General features: G+C 35.2%; 2 protein-coding genes across 3 annotated transcripts; both read left to right on the top strand.

The window, feature by feature from the left end:
* Positions 1 to 2,088: 2,088 nt before the first annotated feature.
* Positions 2,089 to 9,261, top strand: LOC132067512 (probable methyltransferase PMT2). Of its 2 annotated transcripts, none has more exons than XM_059460774.1 (7): positions 2,089 to 2,221; positions 3,177 to 3,828; positions 3,927 to 4,137; positions 4,285 to 4,579; positions 5,871 to 6,245; positions 7,461 to 7,538; positions 8,635 to 9,261. In XM_059460774.1, the coding sequence occupies exons 2-7, from the start codon at positions 3,184 to 3,186 to the stop codon at positions 8,867 to 8,869; spliced, it is 1,839 nt and encodes a 612-aa protein (XP_059316757.1). In that variant the 5' UTR covers positions 2,089 to 2,221; positions 3,177 to 3,183; the 3' UTR covers positions 8,870 to 9,261. The 2 variants fall into 2 exon arrangements, with proteins under 2 accessions (XP_059316757.1, XP_059316758.1); XM_059460775.1 differs by having other exon boundaries at positions 2,130 to 2,221; positions 3,159 to 3,828.
* A 3,835-nt stretch (positions 9,262 to 13,096) lies between these two features.
* Positions 13,097 to 15,044, top strand: LOC132067510 (protein PHYTOCHROME KINASE SUBSTRATE 1-like). The gene has a single exon (XM_059460773.1). It carries the CDS (start codon positions 13,399 to 13,401, stop codon positions 14,791 to 14,793), a length of 1,395 nt encoding a protein of 464 aa, XP_059316756.1. The 5' UTR covers positions 13,097 to 13,398; the 3' UTR covers positions 14,794 to 15,044.
* The last annotated feature ends 2,161 nt before the right edge of the window (positions 15,045 to 17,205 follow it).

Genomic DNA, 17,205 nt, shown 5'->3' with positions numbered 1-17,205 from the left:
TCGCCGGTTCTTCTGCTTGAGGAACAGTCTTTTTAAAATAAAAAAAAATGAAGAAGTAGTTGGGTTCGTGGGGGGAAGTGGGTTAGAAAAAGTTTTTGTATAATGTGTGTGAGCTTTTGTGTATTTTGTAAAAAATTATAAGTTTTAAAAATTATAATTCAGTCCCAACTTAAGTTAATCACATTTTTAACATAAGTTTGACCCTAGCTGGTCAAACTTATCACAATTTCTAATTAGGAGACTTTTTTGCCACCATCAATTTATTCTTCCTCAAAACTCGCATTAGTTTCCCTCACAAGAAGGACAGTTAGTCTACCTTGTGGTCCACAACATATCCTCTGGACCATCTTTCTTACTAAAAAAAGAACAAACATCATGTGGACCCCACACCCTGTTACCATCCTACGCACCAGAGTCGTCAATATCTCAGTGACCACACGATCTCCAGCCGTCCATTCCTACCGTCACTACATTTATTACACCCGTGTATAAAATTACCGACAGTAGTATATCTACTGGTTGTGAAGTAGTACTAGTTATGTTATGTTAAACGAGCTATAATATGAAAATTAAATAATGATAAAATTATTTGGTAAATATATTTTTATTAGTAGGTTTTGATTTATTAGATTAAAAATGATTATACAGATATAATATAAAATGTTTTATTTTATTTTATAATGATAATCACGGATAAATTTATATTTTCTAATTTTAACCTTGGATTTCTAGAAAAACCCTGAAAAATGAGTTGGTGAAGGGAAAATATATCGTTTTGTTAGTTTATTACGGGATTAGTGATCCCACAAGTTATCCATATAAGATGTGATATAAAATGATATCACAATTATTTATAGTATAAGCTATTAACAATTATGGAATTGCTTGTCAAAATCACAGTTCAACCAAACATAAGATAAAATAACAATATTAATTTAGACCTCTATAAGTTTAGTTACAATGTATTAATAGTACTTCTGTTGTCTCATATTAATAGTGTACTTTTTTTGTCTCAAATTATTTATCATTTTTTTTTATTTTAGACTTCCTTTAAGAAATATTTATTAGTAAAAGTATTTGACTAATTTTACCCTTATTTATGTCTAAGCTATAATCTCTCTCAAATAAATATTTACTCTATTTATGTGTCATCTTCATTAATGATAATATTCTACTATAAAATGAGAAAAATATAATTAATTGTGCTTTGAACATCTATAACGACAAATAATTTAAGACAACTACTTTTAGTAACCATGACAAATACTTTGAGATGGAGGGAATAATTTTTTTTTATAGACTATCCGATTATCTAAAGATAATCATATATCTAAAAGTTACAGTATTATATGTTAAAATGTATTCACCAAAAATAATTAGCCCCACTATAATACTCCCTCCAGATCAAAAAAAGAATCTACTTAGCCTTTTTTTCTTAAATAAAAAAAAGAGTTCACTTAGCATATCAAGAAATAATTAACCTTATTTTTTCATATTTGTCCCTATTAAGTGTTATATGATCAAATCCCAATGCCTATTTAATTAGGGGTAGTTTAGTCAAATTATCTATTTTTATTTAGAGTCAATATTTTTAAAGGGTGATACATGTCTTTATAAAACGCTAAGACTTTTTTTTTTTTTTTTATACGGAGGGAGTAGCCGTCCCATATTACTTTGGCCACTTTCTCTTTTGTACGCTCTTTAACAAATCATAAATAAAAGATGTATTTTACTACCTTACTCCTATGTCTCTCTCCGATATTTAACTGGCACCGGCATACACGTCGTCCCTAATCTTAACATGCTGTAGGTCCCACATGCTACCATTTTTTCCCAATCAATTTGCACGTGGGGCCCAATGCAGATCTGGGATCTCATTGGTACGCACTTTGGATCATTAATACTAATAGCAAACGCGTCATATGATTTATATCTTAGCTAACACAAAACAAGTTCAAGTACAATATATTTGTCTGTCTATAAAGAGAGAGGCAAAATAGACGTGTGTGGTTCAATATATTTAGTGGTAGTACATATTATCAAGAAAATATTTTCTTTAAATCAAAGTTGTGTGTTTTTTGAAGGTGGGGTTATTTCTAAATTTGATTCTTGATTAATTTTTGAATGCTTTTATGGGACTGGACCCATAACACATAAAAGCAAAAGAAATAAAGGGGGAGAGAGATCATTAAGGAATTGTTGAAACCTTTTCATGCCATTGGTATGTGTCTCTTTAATCTTGTATTACATGTGATCTGTTATTCATATCATTGGGAATTTGTGATTTGGATTTGTTTTTCTTGTTTAGTTGATTCATTTGAGAGGTGGGGTTTGTTTGAATAACGTTTTTGAGCTGATTTATGATTTAAATCTGGTGTCTTTTTTAGGTAACATTGATCATTGCTTAGATTAGCTGAGTTAAATGAAACTTGTGCTGTTTAGCATTTATTGTGGCATGTAATTCTTGGCTCCAAGTTTCTTCTTTGGAAATACCTTGTGTTTTTTGATGTTTTTGTTTCATTTATGTTGGAGCTTGGTTTAATCATTTGACTGTTAGTGTTATGTAGACCAGAATTCTCAAAATTGTAAAAGATCTGATTTTGATCCTTGTAGAATTCTGAATGCTTTAAAGATCCAATTTTTGCTGGACCCAGAAGGGTATTTTGAGTGTTTAAAAGTTCAGCTGGTTTCACACTATGTTGGATCTGCCATTATTCGACTTCCCATCTTATCCCTCACTGGGGGTGGGGGTGGGGGTGGGGGTGTGGGCGGGCGGGTGGGGAGTGGGAGTGAATGGGAGCTTCATCTGATCTCACCTTTACATTTTGGCTTAGTTGATTTCAGCTAACTTTAGGAACTTATATTGAATTCGGCGTGAAATGATTGGCATGGAGAGAGAGCCTTACATTCTGAGAGTGGTGTGAGGTGGAATCTTGGAGGTTTTGTTTGAAATAAGCGTATGTATAGAAAATATATGATCTTGATACCTCAATAATTAATTATAACACTCTAATCTAGCTACAAGTTTTTTCTTTGTTGCTCAAAATAATGAAAGGCCATGTTATATGCAATTCATGATGTCTTGATTTCGATGCATCTTTTATACACTTGAAGGAAAATGTGCATCTGCATTGGATTTCATTTTCACTCCTAACTAGGTACCGAAATTATTTCAGGGCTGCAATGGCGGGCAAAAACTCAGGGGATAATAGGACTAGGACTTCTGTATCGATATTTATAATAGCTGGTCTATGCTGTTTCTTCTATTTACTTGGAGCATGGCAAAGAAGTGGTTTTGGGAAAGGAGATAGTATAGCTCTGGCAGTCACCAAGACTGCTGGTGAGAATTGCGATATACTACCAAATCTCAATTTTGAAACTCGTCATGCTGGCGAAGCAGGTGGTTCTGATGAGTCGGAAGAGGTCGAGGAACTCAAGCCATGTGATCCTCAGTACACTGATTATACACCATGCCAAGATCAAAAGCGTGCTATGACCTTCCCAAGGGAAAATATGAACTACCGAGAAAGGCATTGTCCACCTCCAGAAGAGAAGTTACATTGCCTTATTCCAGCACCTAAGGGATATGTTACCCCGTTTCCATGGCCAAAAAGTCGGGATTATGTTCCTTATGCTAATGCTCCGTATAAGAGCCTGACAGTTGAGAAGGCCATTCAGAACTGGGTTCAATATGAGGGTAATGTGTTTAGATTCCCAGGAGGAGGGACACAGTTTCCTCAAGGAGCAGATAAGTATATCGATCAGCTTGCTTCAGTAGTCCCAATCGAAAATGGGACAGTTCGGACTGCTTTGGACACTGGTTGTGGGGTATGTTTCCTGATTATATGTCTCTTTGTCTTTGCCTATATGGAAAGTATTTGTTATTCTGTTGCTGTTTGGGCTAAGAATTTCTCAAATTATGCTAGGTTGCAAGTTGGGGCGCTTATCTTTGGAAAAGGAATGTCATAGCAATGTCATTTGCCCCAAGAGACTCGCATGAAGCTCAGGTTCAGTTTGCTCTTGAAAGGGGTGTGCCTGCTGTTATTGGTGTACTAGGAACAATTAAAATGCCATATCCATCTAAGGCCTTTGATATGGCCCATTGTTCTCGTTGTCTAATCCCATGGGGAGCTGCTGGTATGCATCTCGAGTTAATATCCACAAAACATGGCTAAACTTTTAGAATTAGGGAGGCATTTTACTTGTTTGTCTGCATGCTTTTAGCTAATTATTACTTTCTGATAATGGCATTTTAACTGCATGAATTGTTCATTCGTCATGTAGATGGAATCCTCATGATGGAAGTTGATCGAGTTCTTAGACCTGGAGGCTACTGGGTGCTTTCTGGACCTCCTATCAATTGGAAAACAAATTATAAGGCCTGGCAACGCCCCAAGGAGGATCTTGAGGAAGAACAAAGGAAGATTGAAGAGGCTGCTAAACTTCTTTGCTGGAAGAAGATATCTGAGAAGGGTGAGACTGCTATTTGGCAGAAAAGAAAGGATGCTGATTCATGCCGTTCTGCACAAGAAAATTCTGCAGCCCCAGTTTGTAAAGCTGCTGATCCAGATAATGTCTGGTATGTAATCGTACTTAATAGTTCAATTGTATGTGTTGGAAGTTCTCAGATATCCTCTTGGGAAAATGAAAAAGGTGGATGTGCTTCATGCTTCCCATGAGTGGCAGCAAGGTGGATGTGCTTCATGCTTCCCATGAGTGGCAGCTCTATTCTACTGTGAAATACGTTTCCTCTTGAGGTGCTTTAGAAAGAAATTAGATCATGTCAGCAGTTAGAATTACTTGAACTTGAGAAATTCGAGAAGGTTCAGTAAGCGGATATACGTTGTTTAGGTGGCAGAAAATTCACCAAGTATGCAGGAAAAACAGATTTTCCATAATCTGATAAGGTAAAAATCACATTGTGTCGAGAAGGTTCAGTATGTGAATATAAGTTGTTTAGGTGGCAGAAAATTCACTAAGCATGCAGGAAAATCAGATTTTCCATAAAAATCACATTGCTAATTTTCATAAAAAAAAATAATAAAAAAAAAATCCCATTGCTTATTTAATAAGCGAACTCTGTTATGCAAATGGCTTAGCACGCTACAAATTTTATCAACACTCTAACCAAGGTCCCTTTCTAAAAAAGCTAAAACAAAAAGGATAGACAGAAGCTCTTGCATCACATTAGACATGTTACTGTCAGTTCAGTATTTTCTTTAATGATTTTAAGAGTAAGTTAAAAGTAAGATTTTCCTCCATATTTAGTTACACCCTGGTTTGACATAATTGGTGTTTTTCTCTGTGTACTTACAAGCAATTTGAATAACTTGTTCTGAACATTAATCTGTTCTTGTATTCTCTTATTAGCAGTTCTGTCCATCTAATTATTCGATAGCCACTTCTGCTTATTATGCCAGCTGAAATTGTTCAATTGGCGCTTAGTTCTTGTTGAACACAATATATGTACAACCACAGGAATACAATAATTTATAGCTAGTTGCATATGAACAGCAGTGTCCTACTCTAATGACCATAAACAAGATAAGCCTTGCTTCATCTGTCGAAACTGGTTTTCTGTTAGAATTGAGCATTATAAAGGTTTAATTTTGCAGCTATTACTTTTGGGATTTCCAGAGAACTTAAAGTGATTCACATTTTATCTATAGATGCCTTTTTGTGCTGAATGTGGTATAAGAGTAGGATTTGTATTGTGTTTTGAATAATTCTGAAATTGGTTGTATATTCAAATGCATGATACTGTGTTTTGTCCGAGGCAGCCATTTCATTGGACTTGGTTGTGTTCATATAGATACAATATTGAAAATCAAGCTTATGGCTGATCCATTATTTTTGCCTCTTTGGTTCAGGTACAAGAAAATGGATACATGCATAACACCAGACAAGGGTAACGGCGAGGACGAGAGTCTAAAGCCATTCCCTGAGAGACTTTACGCTGTTCCCCCAAGAATTGCCAATGGATTAGTTTCTGGAGTTTCTGTTGAGAAATACCAGGAAGACAACAAGAAGTGGAAGAAACACGTAAGTGCTTACAAGAAGATCAACAAACTCCTGGACACTGGAAGGTACCGCAACATTATGGACATGAATGCTGGACTAGGAGGTTTTGCAGCAGCACTTCACTCTCCCAAGTTTTGGGTTATGAATGTTATGCCAACAATAGCTCAGAAGAATACTTTGGGAGTTATATATGAACGGGGACTCATTGGCATCTATCATGACTGGTACGTACAACTAGTATTGATATTGAGATGATGATGTAGTTCTCGCTGTCTCCCTCATTATCTAGGATAATGGTCACTTTTTAGGAATTCAATCTGTGTTTACTCATCATTCAATTTCATGGTAGTAGACAACTAGTCATTATTCTTGCAGTTTTAGACATTTGATTTAACGGGCAAAAGACCATGATAAGGAACCCTCTCTTTTTCCAACTAGTCATTAATCTTGCAGTTTTTAGACGTTTGATTTAACGGGCAAAAGACCCTGATAACGAACTCTCTTTTTCCCCTGGTTCATGTTTTGTTTACATGCTGAGCTAAGAATCAAGACTTCCACCCATGTAAATATCTAAATGGGTTTTGCTGTCTGTAGCCAATGGCAATCCATTGGCATATTGTGAATGACTGGAATCAAACTCTAAGTAATGATTCCAATTTTATTGGTGATTTAAGGAATGATTCCAAATGCTAGATTTGAGGCTGAGAAGGCATTCTGGTTCCTCTAACTTTCAGTAACCTAATAAGCTCCATGAAAAACATTCCTTTCTTTTGAAAAGAATTATCCTATGAAAGGAAGCGTTTGATATAGAGCCTGATATTAGTTATTTGGATTAGTACTTCTGGATTAGGTGGAGAAAATTTTAAGGTGTTGACTTTGAGAGATCTATAAAATCAGTCTTCAGGGTTAAATACGTAACAAAAAAGCTGCCTTAAACTTAGATGACATTTTGCGGAAAAGGATTTCAATTGTCTTTAGAATCCGTTTGGTTAGGTCATTGCTTTTATCATGACAAAGAAATTCTACATCTAGGGGCAGCTCATCTGTTGCTTCTCAGTGGCTTAGTGGTAATAAGAAGGGGTTGAACATGATCTCGAGTAACTGTAGATGAAACAAAATTAAATAGATGACTACTGCATTTCATTTTTGACGAAATCACCTCTTATGATTCCATGAAAATGTTTCACAAATGCACCTAAGGTTCATATATACAAAACTAATTTTCTTCACTTGTTTCTATCAGCCTCCTGCTTTATTGAATGGAAAATGGGATGTCAAAGATTACGCAATGTTCTGTTTGGAGAACAGCCTGTATCAGATTTATCTTTGTTTTTTTAACAAGGAGATACAAGTGTTATGTTTTTCTTTCTTCTATTTTATTTCTCTTCCTTATGTAAGAGAAAGCTATCCTCTGAAAATATAATTATCTTCTGATTCAGGTGCGAAGCATTTTCAACATACCCAAGAACATATGATCTCATTCATGCTAGTGGCCTTTTCAGTTTATACAAGGACAAGTAAGTTTTTTATCTTTGTCATTTATGTTGCTAATTTACTTCTTCGCATGTTCTTCATTGAGATAAAGGGCCTAATAGCTCTGTGGCTATTGCAGCTCCTTTATGAAGGTCCTATTATTGGCCATGCCTAGTTGGCTACTTAAGTGACACGTCTTAATTGCTTCTACGCACAAATTCTTTTTTCCTCCTGAAACACATGAAACAACTAATATTGTCTCACGTTTTGAAATAAAGGAACAAGCTGGTCGTCTATACGGTGATTTATACAAAGCTTCTTCCAAGTAACATTTTGAGTCCCATTTATTGTCACACTCTAGGATTAGCAAAACTGTTAAACAACTTGTAGAATATCGTGCCTTTGGGCAGACCAAATTTCGAATACACATACCTAGTTGCTGCATTTTCATTTCTGTGATTGCCAGGTTGTGTCTGTGTCGTGATTATTATGTGTTCCTGTAGTCTTTTGTGACAAACTCCCTATTTTGATGAGCCCTTCTGACCAAACAGAGATAAAATTTTAAGAGTCTTTTTTGTCATTGTATTATAGGTAAGGTATATAGACAAAGTTGCATTTGTGAAGGTTGGTTAATCTGTCGCCAATAATTTTAGAACAATGGAAATTATTTTAACTCAGATACGTTCAAATACTTGGACTAAGGAAACATTGCCATTTAAGTAAAAGTGTCTAACTAATTGGGATATGTGATAAAAGCGAAGGCAACTTAAGTAAATAATAAAGACTGATAATAAATGGTTAGCCACTTAAAATTTTAGAGTAGTAACCTTCTCAAGATCAAGTATTGATATGACGACTGATATTTGAAGTACCAGCAGAAAATCATATGTGCTGTGGCTAAATTCACCGCAATTCCCTTCTGCTGCTGTGACTTTATATGCTGTTATTGGTAATTGCATTGTTCTTCTTATTGAAACAGTAATACCAACTCATCACTCTGGTTGCTCACATCTCCCCCACCTATTGACCCCCAGCCAGAAAAAGAAAAAAAATAAATGGAGCTATATAAAAAAGTAATTGATGTCTTCGCCTAAATTAACAATTTAACATTCTTGTGTTGACTGTTTTCTAATTATTTAGGTGTGAATTTGAAGACATTCTCTTAGAGATGGACCGTATTTTGCGTCCAGAAGGAGCTGTCATTCTTAGAGACAATGTAGATGTACTGATCAAGGTGAAGAAGATAATAGGAGGCATGAGGTGGAACTTCAAATTGGTGGATCATGAGGACGGTCCCCTTGTCCCTGAGAAAATACTGGTTGCTGTCAAACAATATTGGACTCTCGGTGATAACAACTCCACATCCGCTCAATGAGGAGCCACAGAAGATGTTATCTGACCCATGTATTCGTATGGATCAACCAACATCTTATGAGTACAAATCCATGGTTATGACAGACATTTCACCACTAGAAAGTTTTGATCGAGCTGGGTCCTTGGGAGGAAGCTCCACTGCATATGTTAGTCTTGATGGATCCATAAATTATACCAGATGATTTACCCTTTATATAACCGTCTTCATTTTCTTCTCTTTTCCATGTCTCGTTAGATAATGACACTAAATATGAGCAACATGGCATTATTATTTCAAAAGTCTTTAGGAACATTTTCTTTCCTCGAAAAACAGACTCTGTAATGTGTTCAATTAAAGTGGAACCTTTGGCTCTGGATCTGTTTTATTCCTTAAATGATATCTTGATTCGGGAATTGTTATCTCTTCGATAGAATGAGGGGGAGTTGTGTGTGTGTGTGTGTCTCTCTCTCTCTCTATCTAGACAGATAGTTGTAGCTATCAAGGTTCTTTCTCCTTAGTAGATGGTGTTATGTCCCACATCGGTGGGAATAATGTGCTTATGTGGGTTTAAATGGCCTTGGGCTCTCTCACCTTAATAGCCCAAAGCTTTTGGGGTGTGAGTTAGGTCGGGGTTGTTACAAATGGTATCAGAGCCACCCACCGCTCTTCGTGTTCGTCGTGTCTTGGATGGTGACGCCGGTATGGCAGTGTTCGCCCGGGGCTAGTAACGTCTAGCGCACAGCCGTCGAGGACGACGGATGCGGAGCGTGGTGGTTTGTTATGTCCCACATCGGTGGGCATAATGTGCTTATGTGGGTTTAAATAGCCTTGGGCTCTCTCACCTTAATAGCTAGCTTTTGGGGTGTGAGTTAGGTCCAAGGTTGTTACAGATGGTGACAGTATGTTACATTAGCTGATTGGAATTAATTAGAGAATACATAAGAAAAATGTTCTGCAGAAATGGAGTATTATATTTAATTGCAGAACTGGAGAAACTTCAACATTACATAAATGAAGATATATCCTTGAGAAAAAAAGCAAAAAATTACACAAAATGAAAGGGCATTGGAGCCAGTGATCTGCAGCATAAATGGTAAATAACCATTGATCTTGTCCTAGAAACTACAGGACACTGATCTTATTATCAAAATCAAAGATATCACTGTGCGCTTCTTTTGTATTTGAGGTTTTGGACCTCAAGTTACACTTTGACTAGCAGGGGCGGAGCTAAAGTAATAATAACAGGTCAGAAGAACTTAGTAGCTTTAGCTGAAATTCTATATTTATTTTAAGAAAACTCACTTTATTATATGTATAAATAATATATTTATAACTTAATGATATAACATATATAATAATATATTCATAACTCAATAAGCTATCCGCCTCTATTGACTAGCGACAAGAGTTATCACTAGGATACTGGGATTGACAGTGGGGTACAATTATTTGAGACAAATTTTGTTTGCAAAGTGAAGCTAAGAAATGAAGCACACACAATGAGACATCTGTATCTAAAATCTAAGCCAAAAAAAAAAAAAAAAAAAAAAAAAAGAAAAAAAGAAAAAAGAAAAAGAAACACAATCTCTATCAGCCATATCAATCTAACATCCATTCACAGCCCTAGAAAGAACATGTGTCTCAGCCTTGCCATGACCACCAAAATACATGTCGGGACGGCCCCACCTATTTTATATATTTTTGGTTTAACCATTTAGTATCCGAAATAAACTGGTCCGGCTCTGAAATATTTTTAGCGAGTAGACACTTCGAGGGATAAACCGCTCCAGGGTGTCAATGGGACGGTTCGGTCGGTTATTTTAAAAAAATTATACCATCCCAATTCTTCGGTTATTTTATTTTGTATAACCAAAATTAGACTTTTCGAGACCGTCCCATTATCTTAGTTTTTCTTCGGTATCGGTACGGTTCGGTTAATTTTCGGTTATTTTAGTTTTAAAGTGTCACCTAAGAATACACCACCATTCAAATGTAACGACACAGACCTCCACAAACCTATTTATAGTACACCATCAAATAAAGCTTCTATTTGTTTCTTATGAAATATTTAATGTAAAAGCTATTAAAAAAAAATATACAAAGTAATTAAACTGAAATGTGTTATATCAAGTAGCAAGATAAAAACGATGACATTATCGCGACATGAATCCTCACTGATTGACCATGGATAAGAATAACTTGTCAAAGACAACAATGTTGAATTGAGCCAAAACAAACATTAGCTTGTAGGCCACAGAAACCACAGCTTGAATTTGATACATATGCATTAAGCAACATAGTAGAGGAGACCAAGATGGAGGTAAACTTCTGTTAGTGCTAACTATAACAAAAAATGCCTACTTAAATCATCTAAATCTATAACCGTATGACTATGTATATGAGGTATCCTTTTGAAACTAAATCCAATCAACTAAAGGCCCAAAATTTAGTGGCCGAAATTCTTTTTTATATTTGAAACAGAACTTAAAAAATATATTTTATATATTCAATTTAACATATTTGTAATATATAAAATATATTTCATACATGTAAGGCTATTCGGTTCGGTTCGAGAATTTTTCGGGTTTTTGTATAAATTAAAAAGACCACCCTAATTATTAGGGACGGTTATAAGCTTAAAAACAAATCCATGGTTTTATCGAAAAACACTATAAATCGGTTCGGTATAGTTAGGTTCAGTCGGTTTTTCATATTTTTTTGACACCCCTACCGCTCCTACCGAAAGCTTCACCGTTTTTAGGCTCGAACCCTAGACTTACTGTGATGTCCATGACGGAGAGCTAAATGATGAGCACAGGGCAAATGCTTCTAAGCTAACAAATCCGAAAAGAGGTGCATGGTACATCTTAGGTGAATCCAAGGAAAGTGAGGAGCTTTATAAGGTATAACACAAGTTCATATGGTACGTGCATTTTTAGGCTTGATGATTGCCTAGCCCAAGGGACAAATCTGTGAGGTCTGTCTGACCAAAACAACAATGTATGTCATTGCACTTGGACCGTGACATGCGGTACGTGTGGAAGAATCTCAACCATCCCACCACGTCCCACGTCCCTCGATGGTGGGACTACCCCACCTCACATTTTGCCAATTGAGTCGTAAAATCGTGTTCTATGTCTGTCAAGTAGTATGTGAATTTGTGACTTTTCAGAAGAAATTGCCGACAAGGAGCATGTATGCATGAATGATCACAATTATTGATACCAAATGAGTTAAAATTTGTTATCTGTTCATACTGATCAGATTTGATAGTAAATGTTCTGTAGATATTGTGAATATTGTGTGGCCACTAGCCCTTACGGGCCAAATTCACAAAGCACCATTAAATTGACTTGTTCAGTTGTGTTATAACTTGTGATAGTTAAGGCCCAAGCTAATGTGGGGCAACTGCATTGATATGAATCCAATTTTTGATTGATTCCCTAACCCATCTACTCCTACACCATATTTAAAACAAATTAAATATATTCCACAAAAGACAAGCATATATTCTGCATTTCTGCTAGGTATTAAATCCAAACAGTACATTTATATAACCAATTTTACTATAGAAGTTTTATGGTTACGAGTTTGCAAAGCTGCAAGTCACTAGCCACCTAAAAAATCATTAAACGTTAAATGTGTTTGGTACGATGAAAGTCATTTTATATAAAAACTGTTATTCTCTCATGTTCAGTTTTATTCAAAATTGAATTACAATTTAAGATTAATAAAGAAAATAGTAAGTTGAATAGAAGAAAGTGGCAATCTACCACTTTCAAAAAGTGGGAAAGTTTTGGTAAGTACTAAAACCCTAAGGGTGTGTTTATGAAGAAAAGTTTTTTTTTTTACGGAAAATATTCTTCTAAAAAATAAGTGATTTTTTAAACTTATTTTTTAGTGTTTTCTAAGTAAGCAGAAAAACTATTCCAAGCATTTGCATATAATCTAGGCTAATATTATGAGCACGATGGGGAGCTGGGATGGGAAGGAGACAATTAGCGTGAAATGTCAAGTTACGGAATTTGTTTTCCCAGCTTCCACTAGAAAAGTCATTTTCTTCATTTTTAAGAAACTTGTTTATTTAGATAGTATTTTTCAAAATAATTTAACTTACCAAACATGAGAAAATTGAACAATAGCTTTTGGAAAAGGTGGGACAAAGGTCATAGGAAAAATCACAATCTGATGTTGAGAACTCTAATAACTAGTGATGTATTTATATTTATATTAAAAAGGGCAAGAAGAAAAAGAGTATAGCTCTATTAAGCACCATCAACTTCCATAGTGAACTGGCTTCCTTTTTCCTTTTTCCCTTTTCCTCCTATGATTCTATTATATGTGCATCCAAACTATTTTTCATCAGTTTCCTATTGTAGTTTAGTGCTTCCATCTGACTTCTCACAAAGCCTTTTTCTTCACAAAGTTTAGTTCTCTTCTGTCTGAGTCCTTTTCCCCTTGGCCTTTTTCTTGTTTGCTTACATTAAAAAAAAAAAAAAAAAAAAAAAAGAAGAAGATTAGTTCCCACTCAAATACAAAATTTAGTCTCCATGGCTATGGTCAAAGTGACTTCAGGACTAGAAGCCACCAAAAGTGGTAGCAATCTTCTTGATGCCTCCTTTTCTTCTTACCTAAATGGGACTGAGGAAACCTTTGTACTCAATATTGAGTCAAGCAGAAATTTGAGCAAGAAAGCAGATGATGGAGAAATAGACATCTTTAGTGCAGAAAAATACTTCAATGAAGTGGTTGATGAAGAAAATCAAGAAAATGGTGAACCACAAAACAAGCATAAGATTGTTGAGCCAGTTACTAATATGGTTTCTTTGAAGCATATTACTAGGCCTCCAACTCCAAGTATTAATTCAGAATCAAGTTGGAACAGCAGAAGTGCATTATTGCAAAACATTTCAAGAAATCATCATCAGGCGTCGCCAACAAAGCCTGATAACAAGTCTTATGGCAAGAAATTCCTTGCAAGAATTGGCTGCAATTGTTATTGCAAAGACAAGAACTCTGTTGAGGTTGAAGATCAACTAAGCGAAAAGAGTTTCAATAGGGGGAAATACCATGGTAAGTCAAGACAAAACCCCATCAAGACTAGAATCTTGGCTCAAAATTCTGAGTCCAGTACACCAAGAACTAATCATCAAGATTTGCACTTCAAGAAAATTGATGAATTGGGACTTGGAGTTCCGGTTTTCGGAAATCCAGAGGTGAAGATACAATTGCAAAAGGAAGAAGAAGAACCAAGAAAGTCCCTAGAAGTGTTTGGCTTCCCAATAACAGATAAAGAAAGAAGCAAAATGAGCATTGAGAAAAAAATAGGCATGTTAACATGGGATGCAATTGTTCCAAAAGCTGAAGAAATTGATATCATCAACATAGGAGCAAGTTCAAATGGAACATATGAGGATGATTATGCAGAAAGTGATGCAAGTTCAGACTTGTTTGAGATTGAAAGTTTCCCAAGTAATAATACAGCAAATCCAAGCCTTGCTAGACAGGGTTCAGATGGAATGTCATGTTATGCTCCAAGTGAAGTAAGCATTGATTGGAGTGTTGTCACTGCTAGTGCAGCTGATTTCTCTATCATGTCTGATTCAGAAGAGCTCAAAATTAGAGCAAATTCCAATAGAATTGTCCATAATGGAAGAGAAACAGCAGGGAAAGACAAATCGAAACGTCGTTCGGGCATTATTTTGGGATGTAACAGTCATAAAGCTGTAGGAGTTGTTGGAGACGCATATAAAGTTAGTGAAAAAACATCAATTGAGATGCCTCAGAGGAACTTCAAGACTCATGAGCCTATTATGCCAATGACAAGATTTCATGCTGAGAGCAAATTGACTCGATTTGATGCAGGAAATATGAAACATGATTTTAATACAAGATCATTCTCTAGCACATATACTGGACGTCATGCAGATTTCTTGTATATTTAGAAGTGGAAAATTTTGTTATGTGACTCTAGTATTTGCAGTATTTAGCAATGCAGTTGAAGAATAAATAAACTAGTTTGGAGTATATTTGTTAGTTCTTGTTTTTCTTCTAATGTGTAATCTGAGATTCACAGTTTTTATTTGTTGTTGTGAATTAGACTGTCTAAAGTTAGATACATCTTGTTGATTTTGTATTTGTGTTATTGCTTATTACCAAAGCTCATGTAACTGAATAAAGACATTGTCCTTTATAATATCTTCTCTTTAAATAATCATGTCTCTTTTTTGTAGAAGAAAACCAAAATTATGAATTTTTCTTAAGTCTAGTTCTCTTAGTTATATCATATATGAGTATGTTTTTGTTGGGTGTGCAAACAAAGTCTGACATTGAGAGTGAATAAGAAATTGATACATATGAGGTATGGCTACTCTTAGTAGTGTGAGACATTTTGTAAAATGTTCAGCCCGACAAGTGCAGAATTGGCGGAGGTACGCGACAAAGTCCAATTTTCAGCAAGAACCAGGCTAATTAAATTAGCTCATGAACACACAACCTCTTAAATCCGCTCAAGTTTGGACGGGTTGATGACCCATTCATTTATTAACTTAACTCATTCATGACCCGTCCAATTTAGTCGATCTAAAAGTTGGGCTGATTTGAGCCAAGTGAAGTACGTAGTCCAAATTGACTCATGAGAAGTCTTAACAATTTTTTTTCCATTCTATATGTCATATATAGCCATGATAAAGATTTTTTATTAGTTTTGTTTGGTGATTAAACAAATAAATCAAAACTTCGTAAGAGTTGGACAAGTTTGGACTTTGACCCATTATTTAACTCACCAAAGTCCAAGTAATCTTTGAGCGCATTAATAAACGGCTCATTTACTAACTTACCTCTTTTGACCCGCTCAAAATCAGCACCAACGCCCATTTACCACCCTAGCAAGGACCGCCAGAAAAATGTCAAAAGTTCTCTTTATAGAACAGCAAGAAAGAAAAGATACCATTTGCAAAATCTAGGAAAAGAAGGAAAATATACACATCTCTTGAGATGGATGGTAACATCAGCGTCCAAACTCTATGTTTCTATTTTCATTGCTGACTATATCAGTAAGAAAAGGTGAGATTATATCTTGAATTAAAATTCAAGTAAGATCATTACTAGTAAGTAGCAACAGATCTTACTCTTGCCGTGCCATCATGAAATGGAAGAGCTAGAGTTTAAGTTAGTAGGTTAGTCCAATAGCCTTTTCCATGGCGGTTCGAAATGAAACCCTATTCTTGAATTGTTTAGCTATAAATTTTCCAAGAATATTAGGATCTTAAGGTTTTGTAATTTTTATTGGTGACAACAATGTTCAGAGTTCATTGGGCTAATTAATTGAAAGTAGCTGCAAAATTAGGAATTACGCATTTAAATAGAAGTGCTAAAAATGGTAATAAACGGTGTAGTTATACTTCCCTCGTGACCACCTTAAGAATTTTTTATTTATTTGGAATGTTTAAAGTCTACCTCCAAGCGGTGTCGGGTTGAAAAGTAACATAGTGTATACATTATACAAAATAAGAAATAGCGTGTATATATATATTGGCACTACTATATATGTACGCTTTGCAATTCCTAGTCCAACAGGTCAAACGTGGCATACGTTTAACCACGGTTAATTAAGGAGTTCGACCCCAACTTTGATGTATATGTCTTAATTTTTTGGTCTCATCTGTTAAAAAAATTGAGGTCGTAAAATTGAGGTCGTAAAGAATCAAACTCTAATCTTCTTACACTAACAATCGATCAAAACACTATCCCAAAACTCCTTTCGATGCCTTAAAATGAAAATAACAATCTTTTTTGAACTCATTTTTAACGAGATTATTGTGAATACAAATAAAAAATGAAAACTCGTAGAAAAGACTTTTAATAATATACTTAAATTGTAGTATATTACCATAGTCTAGATTATATGATATCATTACAATGAATAGGTTGATAGCAGTAGCACACCCTAGACGCTATGTGATTAGTTAGCATCACTGGGACGTGTTCTTCTTGCAAGACATTCCATACTTCCAAAGTTATTTTTCTTAAAGTCTATTTAATGGTGGTGTGACTATTTACTTCCTTTAATTAATTCCAACTAGACATGACAGTGATATTTGTGCTTCTCGTTGCTACATAGCTGGTTAGTTTGGTTCACCCTTGTCCAACCACATATTATAAAGGGAGTATAACTATTTAGTAGGCTAATTATTTGTGTAGATAAGCTTTAAATAAGGGTGGATGTTCGGTATTCGGTTCGGTATTTTTAAATTTCGAACTCGGTAATTCGATAATCGATAATTGAACGTAGATACCAAATACCGAACTGAAAAAGTTCGGTTCGAAAATTCGGTAATCGGTAAATCAAAATTCGA

Source organism: Lycium ferocissimum, chromosome 8 (assembly GCF_029784015.1).
Source record: "Lycium ferocissimum isolate CSIRO_LF1 chromosome 8, AGI_CSIRO_Lferr_CH_V1, whole genome shotgun sequence".
In the NCBI taxonomy this organism is placed as follows: domain Eukaryota; kingdom Viridiplantae; phylum Streptophyta; class Magnoliopsida; order Solanales; family Solanaceae; genus Lycium; species Lycium ferocissimum.
The sequence above is the reverse complement of the archived record's forward strand: the minus strand, read 5'-3'. Positions and strand labels throughout refer to the sequence as shown.

Coding starts and splice junctions, on each gene's coding strand:
- LOC132067512 (XM_059460774.1), top strand. CDS start 3,184: ATGGCGGGCAAAAACTCAGGGGATAATAGGACTAGGACTTCTGTATCG. Junction 4,138..4,284: donor AATCCCATGGGGAGCTGCTG/GTATGCATCTCG, acceptor TTCGTCATGTAG/ATGGAATCCTCATGATGGAA. Junction 4,580..5,870: donor GCTGATCCAGATAATGTCTG/GTATGTAATCGT, acceptor TCTTTGGTTCAG/GTACAAGAAAATGGATACAT.
- LOC132067510 (XM_059460773.1), top strand. CDS start 13,399: ATGGCTATGGTCAAAGTGACTTCAGGACTAGAAGCCACCAAAAGTGGT.